Source organism: Saimiri boliviensis, chromosome 1 (assembly GCF_048565385.1).
Source record: "Saimiri boliviensis isolate mSaiBol1 chromosome 1, mSaiBol1.pri, whole genome shotgun sequence".
NCBI lineage: Eukaryota > Metazoa > Chordata > Mammalia > Primates > Cebidae > Saimiri > Saimiri boliviensis.
The window spans coordinates 25,568,347-25,589,746 of record NC_133449.1 but is presented as its reverse complement, the minus strand read 5'-3'; the positions used below and the strand labels follow the sequence as shown (position 1 = coordinate 25,589,746).

Sequence of the window (21,400 nt, the reverse complement as noted above, 5' to 3'; positions counted from 1 at the left end):
AGGCGCGGTGGCTCATGCCTGTAATCCCAGCACTCTGGGAAGCCGAGGCGGGTGGATCAAGAGGTGAAGAGATTGAGACCATCCTGGTCAACATAGTGAAACCCCGTCTCTACTAAAAATGCAAAAATTAGCCGGGCGTGGTGGAGTGCGCCTGTAGTCCCACCTACTCAAGAGGCTGAGGCAGGAGAATTGCTTGAACCCAGGAGGTGGAGGTTGCAGTGAGCTGAGATCGCACCATTGCACTCCAGCCTGGGTAACAAAAGCGAAACTCCGTCTCAAAAAAAAAAAAAAAGAAAGAAAAGAAATGGAGAACCTGAAGAGCCCTGTATCTATTAATGGAATTCATAGATAAAAATTTTCCCAACAAAGAAAACTAGGAGCCCAGGAATTACCGGTTAATTCTATCGAGCATTTAATAATACCAACTCTACATAAAATCTTCCAGAAAATACAAGAGGAGAGAACATTTCTCATTTTATGAAGCCGGCATTACCCTGATACCAACACCAGGCAAAAATATAGTAAGAAAAGAAAATTATCCTTGAGACCTTATCACTCATGACCAGACATAAAAATCCTTTACACGACAACAAAAGGGAGTTTATTCCAAAAAGCAAGGCTGGTTCAACATTCAAAAATCAATGTGACTGACATTATTAATAGACTAAAAAAGAAAAAAAAACCCACAATTATCTCAGTAGATGGAGAAAAGGCATGACAAAATTCAATACTCATTCTCAACAAACCTGACAAAGAGCACATATAAAAAACCAACAACTAATATCATACTTAATAGTGAATGCTAAGGGCCGGGTGTGGGGGCTCGCACCTGTAATCCCAGCAGTTTGAGAGGCCAAGGTGAGTGGATCACCTGCAGTCAGGAGTTCAAGATCAGCCTGGCCAACATGGTGAAACCCTATCTCTACTAAAAATATAAAAATTAGTCGGGTGCGGTGGCTGGTGCCTGTAGTCCCAGTTACTCGGGAGGCTGAGGCAAAAGAATCGCTTGAACCCAAGAGGTGGAGGTTGCAGTGAACCGAGATCATGTCACTGCACTCCAACCTGGGCAAGAAGAGAAAAACTCCGTCTCAAAAAGAAAAAAAAAGAAAGAAAAAAGAGGCCGGGCGCGGTGGCTCACACCTGTAATCCTAGCACTTTGGGAGGCCGAGGTGGGTGGATCACCTGAGGTCAGGAGTTCAAGACTAGCCTGGCCATCATGGTGAAATCCCATCTTTAAAAAAAAAAGAAAGAAAGGAAAGAAAAAAAACTATAAAAACTAGTGAATGCTTTCCTCCTAAGACTGGGAACAAGTTGATACTTGTTCTCATGACTTCTATCCAATGTTGTACAAAGGTCTTAGACATTGTGGTAAGTCAAAAAAAAAAAAAAAAAAAAGAAAGAAAGAAAGAAATGGCATCCATATTGGAAAGAAAGAAGCCAAACTGTCTTTACTTATAGACAACATAATTATCTATGTAGAAAATCCTCAGGAATCTATATTAAAAAAAAAAAAAAAAAAAGCTACTAGAACTAGTAAATGAATTCAGCTAAACCACAAGATACAAGGTCCATGTCTAAAAGTCTTCGTATTTCTATATTCTAGTGAGAGATTAAAATTTAAAAAAGTAAAACAGTCTAAAAGTATGAAATATCTAGGCATAAATTTAACAAAATGTGTTCAAGATCTATTTACTGAAAAGTACAAACGCTGCCGAGAGAAATTTAAGCACCACCTAAATAAACAGAGAGCTTCGCCATGTTCATGGATGAAATGACTCAATACTTTTAAGGTGTCAGTTCTCCCCAAATTTATATACTGATTCAATGCAATTCCAATAAAAATCCCAGCAGGTATTTTTTTAGATATGGACAAGATGATTATAAAATTTATATGCAAAAGCAAAGGAACTAGCATGAGCAAAATAATTTTGAAAGAAAAGACCTGAGTTAGAGGACTTATACTGCCTCATTTCAGGATTCCCTATAAAATACAATAATCAAGGCAGTGTAGTATTGGTTTAACGAAAGACACGTAGATAACTAGGAATAGGAAATCCAATTAACCCAAATAGACAAGGTCAGTTGATTTCCGATCAAGGGGTGAAGGTAGTTCACTGAGGAAATAGTAGTCTTCTCAACAAATGGTGCCAAGACATTTGGATATTCATATGCAAAAAGGGAAGAAAAGGCCTTCAATCCTTACCTCACACAATATATAAACTTGAAATGAATCATAGACCAAAATACAAAAGCTAAAACTAGAAAATGTCTAGAAGTATACAGGAAAATCTTAGTGATCTTTAGTCAGAAAAATATTTTTTAGATACCACACTAATAGCATGATTCATAAAAAAAAAACCTTGATAAACCGAACTTCATTAAAATTAAGAATTTCTGCTCTTACATAGTGAAAAGACAAGCCACAGACTGTGAGGAAGTATTTGCAAATCACGTATTTGATAAAGGACTTGTATCCTAATATAAAAAGAACTCTGAAAACTCAAGAAAAACAACTCAGTCAAACAAAATGGGCAAAAAATTTGAAGAAACACTTTATCAAAGAAGACATACAGGCTGGGCGCGGTGGCTCACGCCTATAATCCCAGGACCTTGGGAGGCTGATGCAGGTGGATCATGAGGTCAAGAGATCGAGACCATCCCGGCCAACATGGTGAAACCCTGTCTCTACTAAAAATACAAAAATTAGCTGGGCCTCGTGGCCCATGCCTGTAATCCCAGCTACTCAAGAGGCTGAGGGAAAAGAATTGCTTGAACCCAGGAGGTGGAGGTTGAGATGAGCTGAGACTGCACCACTGCACTCCAGCCTGGCAACAAAGCAAGACTCCATCTCAAAAAAGGAAAAAAAAAAAAAAGAAGATATACAGATATTCAGTATCTTTGGTAATTAGGGTAATATAAAACTACAATGAAATGTTACTACATTCCAGCTGGGCACAGTGGCTCACACCTGTAATTTCAGCACTTTCGGAGGCTGCGGCGGGCATATCACTTGAGGTCAGGAATTTCAGACCAGCCCTGACAACATGGCAAAACCCCATTTCTACTAAAAATACAAAAATTAGCTGGGCATGGTGGTGGGAGCCTGTAGTCCAGCTACTTAGGAGGCTGAGGCAGGAAAATCGCTTGAGCCTGGGAGGCACAGGTTGCAGTGAGCCAAGACGGCACCACTGCACTCCAGCCTGGGCAACAGAGTGAGACTCTGTCTCAAACAAAGAATTATTACTACATTCCTATTAGAATGTCTAAAATTAAAAAGACTGACTCTGCAAAGTGGTTGGTAACTACAACTCTCATCACTGCTGGTAGGAATGCCAAATAGTAATAGTAGGAACAGTATTATCCCACTTTGGGATAATAGTCTGACAGAAAAGCAAACACATACCTAACATGCTAGTGGCACATGCCTTGTAATCCCAGCTTCTTGAGAGGCTGAGGCAGGAGAAGTGCTAGAGCCCGAAAGTTTGAGGCCAGCCTGTGTGACATAGCAAGACTCAAAGACTCATCTCTAAATTTTTTTTTTGTTTCCCAAGAGACAAGGTCTCGCTCTGTCACCCAGGCTGGAGTGCGGAGACCTGATCATAACTCAGTGTAACCTTAAACTCCTGAGTTCAAGCAATCATCCTGCCTTAGCCTTCCTAGTAGCTAGGACTACAGGCATGTGCCACCACACCCAACTAGTTAAAACTTTATTTTGTAGAGACAGAGTCTTGTTATGTTGCTCAGGCTAAATTTTTTTTTCAAAAGCTAAAATATATCTGTTATATGGACTAGCCAATCCACACTTCAGTATTTACCCAACAGAAATGAAACATATGTCCACATAAAGATATTTTTGAGAGAGAGAGTCTTGCCCTGTTACTCAGGCTGGAGTGCAGTGGCACGATCTCGGCTCACTGCAACCTCTGCTTCCTCGGTTCAAGCAATTATCTTGCCTTAGCCTCCCAAGTATCTGGGACCAGAGGGGCACACTACCACACCCAGCTAACTTTTGCATTTTTAGTAGAGACAAGGGTTTCACCATGTTTGTCAGGATGGTTTTGAACCCCTGACCTCAGGTGATCAGTCTGACTCAGCCTCCCAAAGTGCTGAGATTACAGGTGTGAGCCACCACACCCAGCCACGTCCACATAAAGACTTGAAGATGAATGTTCATAGCAGCTTTATTCTGAATAGTCCCAAATTGGAAACAACTCAAATGCTCATCATTTGGTGAATAAACTATGGCACATTTCTACAATGGAGTAACACTCAGCAATAGGAAGGAACAAACTGCTGATATATGCAACAATATGGATGCATCTCTAAAGCATTATGCTAAGTGAAAGAAGACTAAAACAAGCTACATAATGTTTTAAAAATTTTTTTAAAAGATGGGGTCTTGCTCTGCTTCCCAGACTGGAGTGCAGTGGTGTGATCATAGCTCACTACAGCCTTGAACCAGTGGGCTAAAACGATATTCCTGCCTCAGCCTCATGACTAGCTGGGACTACAGGCATACACTACGACACCCAGCTAATTTTAAAAAAAAAATCTTTTTTAAGAGATGGGATCTTGCTCTGCTGTCTAGGCCAGTCTTGAATTCCTGGCCTCAAGCAATCCTCCCACATCAGCCTCCTAAAGTGCTAGGGTTACAAGTGTTAGCCACTGAGCATGGATATTTTTTGATTGTCGCAGTGTTTACACAGCTATATACATTTCCAAAACTCAAAGTGTGCATAAAAATTGGTCAATTTCACCAGACACAGTGGTTCACACCTGTAATCTCAGCACTTTGGCTGCCTGAGGCAAGAGGATTGCCTGAGCCCAGGAGTTTAAGACTAGCCTGGACAAAAGAGTGAGATCTCATCTCTATGAAAAATAAAACATTAGCGTGGCAGTGTACGCCTGTGGTCTCAGCTACCTGGGGCATGGAGGTGGGAGGATCATTTGAGCCCAAGAGGTTGAGGTTGCACTGAGCCATATTTACACCATTACACTCCAGTCTGGGCAACAGAGTGAGACCCCAACATGCACATACACACAGAAAATTAATACATTTACTATTAGGTAAATAGTATCTTAATAATGCTGATTTTCAAGAAATATAAGAGGGCGATGAACAAACAAGTCAGAATAATGGCTTCCTTGGATAAAGGGAGGCAAAGAAATTGAATGAGAGGAAGTAGCCCATCAGTAGATGTCAATTATTGTTAATAGTCTCAAATTGGTTGTTTCATTTATTATATTATTGAAACGACACAAGAAACTGAAGGAAGGTTAAGCATGGATAATGATACAGGTAATTTAAGAACCAAAAATAATGACTTGATTGATTTCTGTACTCTTAACATTCTAATTATAAAGCAAAATAAAAATCATGGTAATGTTGAGTATGATTTAGTATTAGCTATTTTAGAAAACTTCCTCAGAATAATGACTCATTTCTTAAGAGTTTGAGCTTCACTCTGTGCTTCCTGTGATATTCAAGAGGTTAACCCCTTTTTTCTTTTGAGACAGAGTCTGTCTCTGTTGCCCAGGCTGAAGTGCAATGGCACGATCTTGGCTCACTGCAACCTCAGCCCCACCAGGTTCAAGCAATCCTCCTGCCTTGGTCTCCCAAGTAGCTGGGACTAGAGGTTCATACCACCTCGCCTAGCTAATTTTTGTATTTTTAGTGGAGACAGGGTTTCATCATGTTGGCAAGGCTGGTCTCAAACTCCTGACCTCAAATGATCTTCCCACGTCAGCTTTCCAAAGTGCTGGCATTACATGTGTGAGCCACCATGCCTGGCCTAAGAGGTTAACTTTTTTTTTTTTTTTTTTTTTTTTAAAGAGGGTGAGTCTCACTATGTTGCTGAGGCTGGAGTGCAGTGGCTATTCGCAGGCGCAATCCCACTACCGATCAGCACGGGAGTTTTAAGCTGCTCCGTTTCCAACCTGGGCTGGTCCACCCCTCCTTAGGCAACCTAGTGGTTCCCTGCTTCCGGGAGGTCACCATATTGATGCTGAACTTAGTGTGCATACCCGATTGGTATAGCGCCCTACAGCCCAGAACTCCTGAACTCAAGGGGTTCTCCAGCCTCAGTCTCCCTAGTAGCTGGGACCATAGGCACGCGGTCCAGTGAGGTTAACTCTTTAAGAAAATAAGTAACTTTATAAGGCCCGACTATGAGATGTGCTAACACTTACCCAGGGGTTCCACCAATTGGTCAACCAGTCCCATTTTCTTTGCCCTGTCTGCACGAATGTTTCTACCAGTCAGCATCATGTCAAAAGCAGCAGGCACACCCACCTAACATGCAAGCAAGGATGAGAGTTTAGGGGGAAAATCAAGAGTGATCAATCATCAAATGAACAAATATTAAAATGAGAAAAGTCAAACCGTATGTTTATGCTATTTATCAATAACATACATAAGTTATATTTAATATACTGATAATATTTGGGTAGTTTTGGGGATTACCTCTAGCTGAAGCAAAAATGTCTTTATTTCTTCTTTTAATTCAATATATAGGATTCTTATACTGATATGGTAAAGAATCAATCTCATGTTTCCTAAAATTATGCATTTCTGGGGTTTTTTTCTATCATTTATATAATATTTTAAATTCTGGCCAGGTGCAGTGGCTCACGCCTATAATCCCAGCACTTTGGGAGGCTGAGGTGGGTGGGTCACCTGAGGTCAGGAGGAGTTCAAGAGCAGCCTGGCCAACATGGTGAAACCCCGTCTTTACTAAAAATACAAAAAATTAGCCAGGCATGGTGGCGCACACCTGTAGTCGCAGCTACACAGGAGACTGAGGCACGAGAATTACTTGAAGCCAGAGGCAGAGGTTGCAGTGAGCCAAGATCATGCCACTGCACTCCAGCCTCAGCAACAGAGTGATACTCTGTCTCAAAACTGAAGTAAAATAAAATAAAATTCTCATATTGAAACTAGTGAAGACTCTGAGAAACTTGATAGTTTTGACAAAGTCTTTAAAAAAGAATTTTAAGCTTAACAAAAATAGAACTCAGCTAGGGCTGCTTTTATGGTATACTAGAAGAAAGGCTTCTGGCAACATTCAAATACCAGCTATAGTTTAAGGAAAAAAAATAAGAAAGAAACTCAGCAAATATTTTTGATACACATATATACATATTCATTCTTTCAATAAATCCTTTTGACATTCCTATGAAGGAAAGCACATTATTATTATTAGAAAATTACCACCATACACCTTGTTTTCTTTTGTACTCAATTGAGATGAACTTCCCTGCAAAGAGTATTTCTGTTGAGCCTTGTTTTCACTGAGAAATCTATAGTGCCAGAAGCTATGAGTTCACTGGGCCCTTGGATTGACATTAAGATTGCGCTGGAGCATCGAGGTCTGACTGTTCTTCCCTTCTCCTTGGAATTCAAAGCCTGCTGAGCCTCTTTTGGTTCCACAAAACACAGCAATGAGAACATCCAAATCAAATAATGACAGAAAAAGGTCTGCCTCTTAAATTTATTATGAAATATTAATATAACTCATGGTTTTGAAAAACTGTTAAGACAGTACTATGTGGAAAGGGAATCAGTTAAACCATAAGCTCCAGAAAAGCAAGACATATCTTAGTTATCTTCATCCTTCCTCAAGGACTAACAAAGGACCTTGATCAATAATTCTGTGGAATTGAAAAAATAAATACCAGGAATAAAAGTCTATCATTGATCCCATATATTCATATTTTATTTGGTTTTTAAATTCTACAATGGCCGGGCGCGGTGGCTCAAGCCTGTAATCCCAGCACTTTGGGAGGCTGAGGCGGGTAGATCACGAGGTCGAGAGATCGAGACCATCCTGGTCAACATGGTGAAACCCCGTCTCTACTAAAGATACAAAAAATTAGCTGGGCATGGTGGCACGTGCCTGTAATCCCAGCTACTCAGGAGGCTGAGGCAGGAGAATTGCCTGAGCCCAGGAGGCGGAGGTTGCGGTGAGCCGAGATCGCGTCATTGCACTCCAGCCTGGGTAACAAGAGCGAAACTCCGTCTCAAAAAAAAAAAAAAAAATTCTACAATGAAGGCCCACATTATGCATTTTATACAGAAAACAGATCTAAAGAGGGCATATAGGTTCACAAAGGGAATGTTAGACTCACCATTTTGGGCAGCCTTTGTGTGCCCCCTGCTCCTGGTAAGATCCCCAACAAGACTTCAGGGGTACCTAATACTGTTTTTCTGTCTTTTGTTGCTATTCTGTATTGGCATGAAACAGCAAGCTTTGAACCAATGAAAGAAAATCAGAATGTTAGAAAATATAACTTAGTAGCAACTTGAGACCTATGAGGTTCTAAAGATTACTTATAAAGCAGGAATGTGCCCACAGAAAAAACTGAAATTCCTTAGGCTGGCATTTAATACTTTCTAGAATTCACCTTTTTAGTCTTTTTTTCACACTTCCCTCTAATTTACCAACCTCTTTTTGGGCTGTAGATCTCCTTAAAAATCTACTGAAAGCTACAGAAGCTCTCAAGAGAAAAATGCACATATAATTTTATATGGACCCCAGGTTAAAAAGCCCTGTACTCTCCAATCAAGCATATCTACTTATAGTGTCCTAGCTGGCTTTGCTGTTGCCTTTGCTCACACCATACCATACGCGGAATCCTTTTCCATCCATATTCTGGTTAATCAAATTCTGCTTATAGTTTAGGCCCAGGCACAGGTTCCTTAATTAATAGAGTCATGTGTCACATAACGGGGGAGATGTGTTCTGAGAAATGCAACATTAGGCAATTTTGTTGTTGTGTGAACATCGTAGAGTGTACTTACACAAACCCAGCTGGCATAGCCTGCTACACATCTACACTATACGGCATAGCCTATTGCTCCTAGGCCAGCAGTTCCCAACCTTTTTGACACCAGGGACTGGTTTCGTGGAAGACAATTTTTCCAAGAACTAGGGTGGGGTGGGAGGAGGAGGTGGTTTCAGAATGAAACCGTCCTTCTTCAAATTAACAGGCATTAAAGGCTGATAGAATGTGCAACCTGGATCCCTTGCATGTGCAGTTCACAACAGGGTTCATGCTCTTATGAGAATCTAATGCCACTGTTGATATGACAGGCAGAACTCAGGCAGTAATGTTCACTTGCCCACAGCTCACCTCCTGCTGTGAGGCCCAGTTCCTAACAGGCTCTGGCCTGGGGACTGGGGACCCCTGTTCTAAGGAGCTACAAACTTGGACAGCATGTGACTGTACTGAATACTGTAGGCAACTGTGACACAGTGATAAACATTTCTGTATCTAAATACAGAAAAGGCATAGTAAAAATGCAGTGTTACAGTATTATAGGACCACTGTTGTATATGCAATTGGTCACTGAAACGTTATATGGCAAGTGACTGTACATGTGAAAAGTGTCTGGCACAGGGTGCAGCATGTGAAAAGCATGCTCAATAAATGTTTTCTTTTCCCTTGCTTTTTTCCTATATGTTCTGATCTGGTAAGTATCTCTTCCCTCAAATCTTCTATTATTTACCATCTTTACTACTCACAAAGCAATTACATTATACTTTGCGTGTCTCAACCAGACTTAAGTAGCTTAAGAGCATAGATCACACTTCTGAATCTTTGCCCTGCAAACTTGAACCAGATTTTTAAAACTGAAAAGGACGTTAGAGATGCAGTTCCAATGAAAACATCACACCTTCATTTACCTGCTCTATGTCACTTGCTCTGTGTCATGCGGATTAAGGATTAAAATCTATCTAGAAGTTTGATAACTAAAAACAAAGCTGGTTGGGTGCAGTGGCTCACGCCTGTAATCCCAGCACTTTGGAAGATCGAAGTGGGCGGATCGCCTGAGGACAGGAGTTTGAGACCAGCCTGGCCAACATGGTGAAACCCCTTCTCTACTAAAGATACAAAAATTAGCTGGGCATGATGACGTGGGCCTGTAATCCCAGCTACTGGAGTGGCTGAGGCAGGAAAACCAAAGCTGATTGTCCTCCAGGAACTTTTTTCAGGCAAAGCAGTAGCCTAAGGATTTACAGCTGATGAATGCCACCAATGAGTTGGACAGTGTCTCCCTCACTTCGGAGTATCTATACCTCAAGTCCTCCTCCCAGGCAGGATCCACTAATGGCAGCCACAACAGGCTTTGTGGACTTTTCAAGTTTCTCAAATGTTCTCTGTGCTTCTTGTGAGATCTGTGTTACTTCTTGCGGGGTCTTGCAAGCGGCTAACATGCTGCATTATCCACAAAAGTAGAGAAGAGAGAAAGAGATAAAACTATAACCTATTTGGTTCAGTACTTACCACTATATACTTATCCCATCATACATCAATATTTGGTAATTAATCTTCAAATACTCAGAAGGTTAAGAATGATTTTGCTTCAAATAGCACAATATCAGCAACATCATCTCTCTATAAAGAGTGTTAAATTTTTCTGGATCCAGAAAACATAAATGTGTTGCATAATTTATTTTTACTTCTGTAACAAATCATTAAATCACAAAGCTTGGTACATGAGAAAATCATCTTTGGTAAATAATTTCACAATCAGATCAAACATTTCTCTATCAGGCAGTTAGGTTAAACAGCAATAAAAATGACAGCAAAAGAAAAGCTCCCAAGTGGTTTAGAGAAATCTAAAACCTTGTAATAAATCCCCCTAATGATTAAAAATGATCAGGTAGGCTGGGCATGATGGCTCACACCTGTAATCCCAGCACTTTGGGAGGCCGAGGGAGGTGGATCACTTGAGGTCAGGGTTTCGAGACCAGCCTGGTCAACATGGTGAAACCCTGTCTCTACTAAAAATACAAAAATTAGCCAGGCATGTTGGTGCACACCTGTAGTCCCAGCTACTCGGGAGGCTGAGGCAGAAGAATCACTGCAACCCGGGAGGTAGAGGCTGCAATGAGCCAAGATCGCACCACTGCACTCCAGCCTGGCTGGCAGAGCAAGACGCTGTTTCAAAAATAAATAAGTAAATAAAAATGATCAGGTGCAATGATGTTTTACTCAATGCCCTTTAATTTCAGTTTGTTTCATTTGCTACTTTGTAAACACATTTAGATATGGATTTTGTACTTTTGACCAAGGATAACTAGTATTTTCTGTTATTTTATACACTAAGAGTTGCTCAGCTGGCCTCACAGAAGCTACATGTATTTTCCTCTGGATATAGGTTGCTACTGCCAGGTATATCGGTGTCTTGTTAGACTTTATAAATGTTCTGTTTACTGTTTATTTTTTAGAAGATGCAAAATTATCTTATCAAGTGGTTTTTCTTCTAGCTGAATTGTTCGTGCCTAACAAGACACTGACTACTATACATAAATAATTACACTTCAAGTACAAATTACTAAATCTACAATGCTGGCTATCACTGTCTAAAATACAAAGAATATAAAAATACCCATATTTCAACGGAATTAACAACTTACAATTTTAACATATTAAATTAACATGAAAATAGCTTTTCCCCTTCTTATACATGTGTAAACAATTGTAAATTAAGTTAATATAAGCATGCATTCCACCATTTACAATAGGGAAAGAAAATAGTAGCTGCATCTGTAAAGTTTCCTTCAACAGTCTCAAGTCCTCCCACCCACTTCATTTCCCCGAAGCGGCCATCTTCATTTTTGTAGTGTCTCCTTCCAGACTAACTATGCTTGTGTCCATTAACAGTATCAAGAATTATTCCAGGTTTGGTTTTCAAACATTTATAGAAACGTTCTGTAATTTGCTTTTATTTTACCTTAACCTTATTTTTGAGTTCTTTTTTTTTTTTTTTTTTTTTTTGAGACGGAGTTTCACTCTTGTTACCCAGGCTGGAGTGCAATGGCGCGATCTCGGCTCACCGCAACCTCCGCCTCCTGGGTTCAGGCAATTCTCCTGCCTCAGCCTCCTAAGTAGCTGGGATTACAGGCACACGCCACCATGCCCAGCTAATTTTTTTTGTATTTTTAGTAGAGACGGGGTTTCACCATGTTGACCAGGTTGGTCTCGATCTCTCGACCTTGTGATCCACCCGCCTCGGCCTCCCAAAGTGCTGGGATTACAGGCTTGAGCCACCGCGCCCGGCTTATTTTTGAGTTCTAACATCATATTGTGGATCTAGTTAATTCCTTTTACCTGTTTTGTAGTATTCTATTGTGTGAATAGTTCACATTTTACTCATCCATTTTCCTATTGACTGACATTTGTTTTTAAATTCTTCATTATTTTAAACTATACAAAACCAAACATCCTTGTACACTGGTTCTTATAAACAAGGGGTGAGATTTCTCTAGATCATATGATGTGTGTGTGTGTGTGTGTGTGTGTATATGTGTGTGTGCATATATATATATGTACATATATGTGTATTTTTTATTAGACAGAATCTCGCTCTGTCACCCTGGATGGAGTGCAGTGGTGCGATCTCAGCTCATTGAAACCTCCATCTCCCAAGGGAATCTTGTGCCGCAGCCCCCCTGAGTAGTTGGGATTCCAGGCGTGTGCCACCATGCCTAATTTTTGTATTTTTAGTAGAGATGGGGTTTCACCATGTTGGCCACGCTGATTTCGAGCTCTTGGCCTCATGTGATCTGCCTGCCTCGGTCTCCCAAAGTGCTGGGATTACAGGCAAGAGCCACCACATCCAGTCTGATATGTATATTTTCAATTTTACTGAATGCTGCCAAGTTGCTCTCCAAGGTTGCTCTAACAACTGGCATTCCTACTAGTAACATATTAACTTTCTCATTTTCCCCAAGTTCTGGCTAACACATGATATTTTCAAACTTCTAAATGTTTCCTGGTCTCATGGGTAAAAAACGGCATCTCATTGTTAGCTTCTCTCAGAAACTAGTTTCAGCTTTTTTAAGGGAAGGCAATTATTTAGTCTTCCGTGGTTGAAGCAATAAGCCCTTCTATTTTCTCAACTTTATTATACTCATAAAAATAAGTTTAAAAACTTTCAGAGAATTTACTTCTAACTACTTTTTTTTTTTTTTCTTTTAGAGACAAGGTCTTGCTAAGTTGCCAAGTGGTCTTGAACTCCTGGGCTCAATCAATTCTCCCACCTCAGCATCCTAAGGAGTTGATACTACAGGCCTGTGTCACTGTGCTCAGCAATTCTACGTTCTTTTAAAAGGAGAAATTATTAGGCCTAAGAAACACACCAAGAAACAAACCAAGATAAAAGATGACTTCAAGTTTTCTAAAACTTACTTGATATCAGCACCTGCAATAAAGCAGCCTGGCTTTGATGAGATAAGGACGGCACTTCTGATTTGATCGCTAGCCCAGATTTCATTCATAACTTCTATGAACTCTGAATGCAGCTCTTTATTCAGTGTATTTACCTGCCAAAGAGAAATATATACAGCTAAGGGTTTAAATTTGAAGTACCAGATGTACAGATCACCATCAAAAGCTATTTTGATTATAAGAAATATATGTATCCAGCAGAAATATACTGTTAGAAGAGAATAAGAAATAACATCCTCCCAGCAAGTCAGCAGCTTTCTATTCAGGCAGCTTTGGCCCACTGTAAGCACTCCTTCCTTTAAAAATAGGTCTCCTCAAGGGAGGAACTCAGGGTCATCCTCAGAGTTTAAATCATATGTAGGCTATAAACAAATAGTTCTACATTTATTGGCATGGAAAAAAAATCTGTATAATGTTAAGAAAAAAATGAAATAAAAATAAAATATATAGGCCAGGCATGGTGGCTCATCCCTATAATCCCTGCACTTTGGGAGGCCAACGCGGGCAGATCACTTGAGCTCAGGAGTTCAAGACCAGCCTACGCAACATAGTGAAACCCTGTCTCTACAGAAAATACAAAAATTAGCTGGGCCTGGTGGAACACGGCTATAGTCTCAGATACTCAGGAGACTTAGCTGAGAGGATCACCTTAGCTTGAGAAGGCTGAGGCTGCTATGAGCTGTGATTGTGCCACTGCATTCCAGCCTAGGTAACAGAATGAGACCCTATGTCCCAAAAACAAACAAACAAAAAACCATACAGTATGATCTTAGCTTTGCAATTATTCGTTGACACTGAATTAAATATGGTTATCCCATGGAAGATACCAAGAAAAACAATGTGATTATCTTTGGGTTTGAATTATGAATGATTACTATTTTCTTCTTTCTTTATTTTTTTGAGACAGAGTTTCACTCTTGTTGCCCAGGCTGGAGTGCAATGGCACAATCTCGGCTCATCGCAATCTCCACCTCCTGGGTTCACGCAATTCTCTTGCCTCAGCCCGCCGAGTAGCTGGGATTACAGGCATGTACCACTATACCTGACTAATTCTGTATTTTTAGTAGAGACAGGGTTTCTCCATGTTGGCCGGGCTGGTTTCGAACTCCTGACCTCAGGTGATCTGCCCACCTCGGCCTCCCAAAGTGCTGGGATTACAGGTGTGAGCCACTGCACCCAGCCAGTTTTTGTTGTTTGTTTTTGTTTTTTTAGAAAGACAGGGACTTGCTGTCTCCCAGGCTGGAGTGCAGTAGTGTAATCATATCCCACTGTAACCTTGAACTCCTAGGTTCAAGCGATCTTTCCACCTCAGCCTCCAGAGTAGCTAGCACTACAGGTGAATGTCACCAAACCCAATTATTTTTTATTTTTTATAGAGACAAGTCTTGCTACGCTGCACAGGGTGGTCTCAAACTCCTGGGCTAAAGCGATCCTCCTGCCTCGGCCATCCAGTGTTGGGATTATAAGTGTGAGTCACAGTGTCCAGCCTGGCTACAAGATCGATTTTTAAAGAATTCTTTACACCAAATTTAGATTGGAGAAAAGCATGGACTCCCACAATAAAGCTCTTATTGGCAAAATAATGGATTAATGTTACACACTTTGTTGAAGCTGCCGAAGATAAATGAGTTTCAGTTTGAGCAGAACTTGATTTCCAATATGCGTATTGCACTGAGTCATTCAGATCTCTCAGGAAACTTAAGAGACAAGTATCCACATTTCACCCAGCCAATTTACTATGAATAGTGACTTACGTCAGGCAGGTAATGAAGAAAACGGATTTAACTACCTCATATTTAAGATGAGTAGGCAAATTGTGAGTCTTTTTTATTTTTTGAGATGGAGTTTTCCTCCTGTTGCCCAGGCTGGAGTGCAATGGCGCGATCTCAGCTCACCACAACCTCCGCCCCCTGGGTTCAAATGATTCTCCTGCCTCAGTCTCTAGAGTGGCTGGGATTATAGGCATGTGCCATCATGCCTGGCTAATTTTTTGTATTTTTAGTAGAGACAGGGTTTCTCCATGTTGGTCAGGCTGGTCTCGAACTACCAACCTCAGGTTATCCACCTGCCTCAGCCTCCCAAAGTGCTGGGATTACAGATGTGAGCCACTGCACCCTGCCCTGAGTCTTATCAACAAAGCTTGACTAGCTAGCCTTCAGGTTATAATGTAGAATGAGGAAGTGACTTACTAGAGAAGAACATCCTTTAAGAGGATGAGTCACCTCCTCATTTTACATTATAACCTGAAGACTAGCTAGTCTTGCTAATCCTTGATGTTTATCTGGCATCTAAGGTCAACAAGAGGAATTCTTACACAAGAACCTCTACTTTAGAAAACTGGCTTCCTTGGGCAATCTGTCAAACTTCCATATAACTATCAAAACTGTAAATTTATATAAGGCTACTGCCAAGTTGGTGAATTTGGGAAACAATCTTTCCCAAATTCAGGACTAGATTCACAATGTGGTTAGTAGAAATAAACTGCAAATTAAATGAGATACCTTTGAATTAGGAGAGTTAATTCGAATAACTGCCACATCCCCTTTGACTCCATAGTTAATATGGGTTCTGGCTAAAAAGAAAATAAAAGTTTATTTGTAAAGATATTTATTGCAACATAAATCCAAAAAGCAACATAAGCATACATATCAACAAGAAATTAAACTTACTCAGCAAAGCAGAAGACTCTGTAAAATTGCGACATATATAACCTACAAGAAAAAGATATTTCAAAATGAACTGCAAAACAATTTCTGTAGTACTTTTTATATATAACAAAGCTGTAATTTACAATAACAACAACAAAACCCCCAAATCAGTACAATGTATTCTAAGCCATTACTGTGAATACTGCCATATTTTTTCCATTTCAATTATTAGGTCAGATGATTATTCAGATACTAAAAGAGGAAGACTGCCCCTCTCCAAATCTACATCCCCAGAATCTGTGAATATGTTAGGTTACATGGCAAAGGGAGGGTTAAGGTTGCTAATCAGTTGGCCTTAATAAAGAAAGTTTATCATGGATTATCCAGGTGGGCCCAGTGTAATCACAAAAGGGAAGGAGGAGGCAAAGAGAACCAGAGAGATAGCAATATGAGAATGACTTGGCCCCATGTGGAAGCAGGCAATGAGTCAAAGAATGCAGGCAGCTTCCAGAAGCTGGAAAAGGTAAGGTAATGGATTTTCCCCTAAAGCATCCCGAATAAACATAGCCCTGCCAATTACCTTTGATTTTACCCAAGTGAGACCCATTTCAGACTTCTGACCTTCATAACTGTAATATACTTTTATCATTTTAGACACTATGTGTTTTTTGCATTGGAACTGAATTAAAAAAAGAAAAAAGTCTAGACACTATGTGGTAATCTGTTACAGCAGCAATAGGAAACTAATACACTAAGCAATAAGTAATATACAAAGCAACCCATAATGTCAGTTCCAAATGTATTCCAAATATATCTCCCAACTATGTTTTCCAGGCATGTCCTCTTTCATTTTTTTGAAGAGATGGACTTTGCAGCATTCTCAAAAGTAAAATCAAGTAGCAACAGTAGCTACCATAAATGAAATAGTTCATGTCATACTTTGCTATTGTAAGCGTTTCTAACTGAAAAGGTCTGCACTGAATGCCACAAGAATACTCTTACTCCTTGGATAATAAAGACCAGCTACTCTCCTCTCTCCTTCCTAATCATTTCACTAGTTTAGGCTCTCCAGCATGATGATGAGATGATGAAAACGAAGAGATGATCTTTTGAGCACAAACCACCACAAGAGAAACTCCAGTGGAAGGCCTTTCAATCTGGACCCTAGACAGAAGGTAGGGAACACTGGGGAATTCTAGGCAAACATTCCAACTTTGTTTCAGACATGACTCTACCACTATTCCACCATTAAAGGCTTACCTTGGTCCTGCTCTCATCCAAACATCTTGCTCTAGGTGACAATCAAGCTGTTATAGAGGCAGCCCAGGATCAACATCCCTTAATTACAACTTCCAGTCTTCTTCAAAACACCCTGCTTTTTCTTCCCTTGTCTTTCAGTCGTGGTTCACCTCAAACATTTCTCTTATGCACCTCTTTAACTCCTTACTCCTTCTCCCCGCCCACATCTTCCAAATTTTGCCTAGTTATCTTAGGAAAAAGTTTTCTCTTTCTTTGGTTCTAAAAACAAAAACAAACCACCCCTTAAATGATTAACAGCAGTACACATGGAAACACCTGCACTGAGGAAAAGGCATAAGTCTTACAATAACAGCAAATAAAGAGCTGGTGCTTTTACAAAATCCAGAGGTTCCTTCATGCAGCTTCTCTAATTACACTACCTTTTCCCAGGTATTAGTAATTTAATTTTTTTTTTTTTTTTTTTTTTTTTTTTTGAGATGGAGTTACCCAGGCTGGAGTGCAATGGTGTGATCTTGGCTCACCGCAATCTCCACCTCCTGGGTTCAGGCAATTCTCCTGCCTCAGCCTCCTGAGTAGCTGGGATTACAGTCACACGCCACCATGCCCAGCTAATTTTTTGTATTTTTAGTAGAGACGGGGTTTCACCATCTTGACCAGGACGGTCTCGATCTCTTGACCTCATGATCCACCCGCCTTGGCCTCCCAAAGTGCTGGGATTACAGGCTTGAACCACCACGCCCAGCCCAGTAATTTAATTCTTAATTATTTGTACTAAAACCTTTTTGTTTTTAATTTTCATAGAAATACACAACATTTGGGCTACATTTGTGACTAGGCTTTGGAATCCACAAATATCATTTAGGAGCGTGGGGAATGCCTGCCTGATTTAGGAGTGCTATTTTAAAAAAAAAGTTAGGCCGGGCGCAGTGGCTCACGCCTGTAATCCCAGCACTTTGGGAGGCCGAGGCGGGTGGATCACGAGGTCAAGAGATCGAGACCATCCTGGTCAACAAGGTGAAACCCCGTCTCTACTAAAAATACAAAAATTAGCTGGGCATGGTGGTGCGAGCCTGTAGTCCCAGCTACTCGGGAGGCTGAGGCAGGAGAATTGCTTGAACCCAGGAGGCGGAGGTTGCGGTGAGCTAAAATCGCACCACTGCACTCCAGCCTGGGTAACAAGAACGAAACTCTGTCTCAAAAAAAAAAAAAAAATTAAAAAAAAAAGTTAAAATTCTTGGCCAGGCGCAGTAGCCCACACCTGTAATCCCAGCACTTTTGGAGGCTGAGGCAGATGGATCATCTGAAGTCAGAATTTCAAGACCAGCCTGAAACATGGCAAAACCCCGTCTCTACTGAAAATACAAAAATTAGCTGGGTGTGGTGGCGCACGCCTGTAATCCCAGCGTCTCAGGAGGCTGAGGTGGGAGACGGCTTGAACCAGGGAGGTTGCAATGAGCTGAGATTGTGCCACTGCACTCCAGCCTGGGAGAGAGAAAAAAAGTTAAAATTCTTGGCCGGGCACGGTGGCTCATGCCTGTAATCCCAGCGCTTTGGGAGACTGAGGTGGTGGATTGCCTGAGGTCATAAGTTTGAGGCCAGCCTGACCAATGTGGTAAAACCCTGACTCTACTAAAAATACAAAAATTAGCCAGGCATGGTGGCAGGTGCCTGTAATACCAGCTACTCAGGAGGTTGAGATAGGAGAATCACTTGAACCCAGGAGTTGGAGGTTGCAATGAGTGGCGATCATGCCACTACACTCCAGGCTGGGTGACAGAGTGAGACTCTGTTTGAAAAAAAAAAAAAAAAAAAAAAAAAAGTTGGCCAGGCCCAGTGGCTCACGCCTGTAATCCCAGCACTTTGGGAGGCTGAGGCGGGTGGATCATGAAACCCCATCTCTACTAAAAATACAAAAAATTAGCCAGGTATGGTCGTGGGTACCTGTGATCCCAGCTACTTGGGAGGCTAAGGCAGAGAACTGCTTGAACCCAGGAGGTGGAGGTTGCAGTGAGCTGAGATTTCACCACTGCACTCCTGCCTGGTGACAGAGTGAGACCCTGTCTCAAAAAAAAAAAAAAATATATATATATATATATATATATCTCCAACTGGACTAGGTAGGATTCCCACAGCAGTATTGAGAAGTGAGTCTAGAAATATGCTGGCCACGGCCGGGCACGGTGGCTCAAGCCTGTAATCCCAGCACTTTGGGAGGCCGAGGCGGGTGGATCACGAGGTCGAGAGATCGAGACCATCCTGGTCAACATGGTGAAACCCCGTCTCTACTAAAAACACAAAAAATTAGCTGGGCATGGTGGCACATGCCTGTAATCCCAGCTACTCAGGAGGCTGAGGCAGGAGAATTGCCTGAGCCCAGGAGGCGGAGGTTGCGGTGAGCCAAGATTGCACCATTGCACTCCAGCCTGGGCAACAGAGTGAGACTCCATCTCAACAAAAAGAAAAGCAAGAGAAAACCATGGTTTAGCACCAGAAGCAGAATGGGGTAATTTCAGGTTATGCCTGCATTTCTTCTTTAAGCAATCCAAGCCGGCCCTCTTAGTGGCCATCTGGTTTATTTACTAGCTGTGTGACCGTGCTCAACCATCAGGTTTATTTACTAGCTGTGTGACCATGAGGCATGTCTCTTACAAGTGAACTTCAGTGTCTGAAGATGGGAGAAGGCAGCCATCTCCTCAATCCCCTCTGCCTCTATTTCACTAATAGTATGTTTCCCTCTTTGCTTTTCCATCATTTGATATCTGTGTCATCTGTATTTACTACTCTTCCTTTTTTATATTTGCCCCACGACACCAATCTTTTCCACAAAAACTCATCTTTGGATTCTGCCTACAGTGATCTTTCCTTTCCCTGCCTGCTTTTTTATTTTATTATTTACTGTTTTGTCTTTTAACTGCTGCATCTGTAGCAGGCGTTTTGCCAACCACATTGTAATCTCTAACATATGCTGATATTCATTCAACAAAAAACATATATCATGACCTCCATGTGCCATTCACTGTTCCAGGCATCTGGAGTACAGCAAGGCACTTGGGGTGAACAAAAAAGACAAAAATCCCTGTCTTGGTAGACCTTACATTCCAGGTCAGCAGGCAATATGACATCTGGGAAGAATCAGTTCCTACTCAGTGAAGATAAAAATGAAAAGCGAAAATAGGCCCGGCATAAAAGAAGTTTTCCTGCAAAGTAGAAATTCGAGTGGGAAGGGAAGCAGGGGATAGGCAATTCTAGCTAGAACAGGGAATAGAGTGGGAATGAACTGACTGGGAATGCAGGTTGGTAGGAAAAAACCAAGAAACACAAATATGTTGGAAAATAAGCACCTAAGCAAAAAAAGGAAACAGAGTGAGCATGAGTTGCAATGTTTCAAATTTGTTTTTCCTTTGGACAAGATGTCCCTATGTTGCCCAGGCTGGTCTTGAACTTCTAGGCTCAAGTAATCTTTTGGAATAGCTGGGATTACAGGCATGTGCCACCGTGCCCCACTGGGTTGCAGTTTTAAAGATCAACTATTTGAGATGACAAGTTAGTGGTCATTAGCCAACAGTTTCAACCATTTTAACTCCTATCCACTAACCTACCTATGTTCCCCGCACACTCATACACAAAACGTCTCCAAAATCGAGACCCAAAACAAATAGAAAATCAGTGCATACACAAACATACACAGAAAATAATTCCAAATCAGTCAACTAAATCAAGTCAGAGTACAAGGCAGCTTTGCTTTTGGAATCTGGCCTTATTCACTACATAACTGCAGAGCTTCCCCTATGGCAGCTGCGTGAACTTTAGCCTACATCTACTGTGCCAACAAAGCAGAGAGTAACCTTTGCCCTACTTTTTTTTTTTTTTTTTTTTGGAGATGGAGTTTTGCTCTTGTTACCTGGGCTGGAGTGCAATGGCACGATCTCGGCTCACAGCAACTTCCGCCTCCTGGGTTCAAGCAATTCTCCTGCCTCAGCCTCCCAAGTAGCTGGAACTACAGGCACCTGCCACCATGTCCACCTAATTTTTGTATTTTTAGTAGAGATAGGGTTTTACCATGTTGACCAGGATGGTCTCGATCTCTTGACCTCGTGATCCACCCGCCTCGGCCTCCCAAAGTGCTGGGATTATAGGATTCAGCCACTGCGCCTGGCCCTGCCCTACTTTTTAATTATCTTTGTAATGTAACTCAAGAATACCTACAAAAGCTCCTAAGACTACAGTCAGCAGAAAGAGCTGGAATTATGCTAAAA

The 21,400-nt window shown here is 41.2% G+C and overlaps 1 protein-coding gene across 1 annotated transcript in view; it reads right to left on the bottom strand.

The window, feature by feature from the left end:
* Positions 1 to 21,400, bottom strand: part of HADHA (hydroxyacyl-CoA dehydrogenase trifunctional multienzyme complex subunit alpha) — a 57,884-nt gene that overhangs the window by 33,213 nt on the left and 3,271 nt on the right. The window contains exons 2-7 of the mRNA XM_003935271.4: positions 15,906 to 15,947; positions 15,738 to 15,808; positions 13,198 to 13,331; positions 10,080 to 10,218; positions 8,128 to 8,247; positions 6,190 to 6,292 (exon numbers count right to left, since the gene is read on the bottom strand). Coding sequence (XP_003935320.1) covers positions 6,190 to 6,292; positions 8,128 to 8,247; positions 10,080 to 10,218; positions 13,198 to 13,331; positions 15,738 to 15,808; positions 15,906 to 15,947 — 609 coding nt within the window. The remainder of the gene's footprint in view (positions 1 to 6,189; positions 6,293 to 8,127; positions 8,248 to 10,079; positions 10,219 to 13,197; positions 13,332 to 15,737; positions 15,809 to 15,905; positions 15,948 to 21,400) is intronic.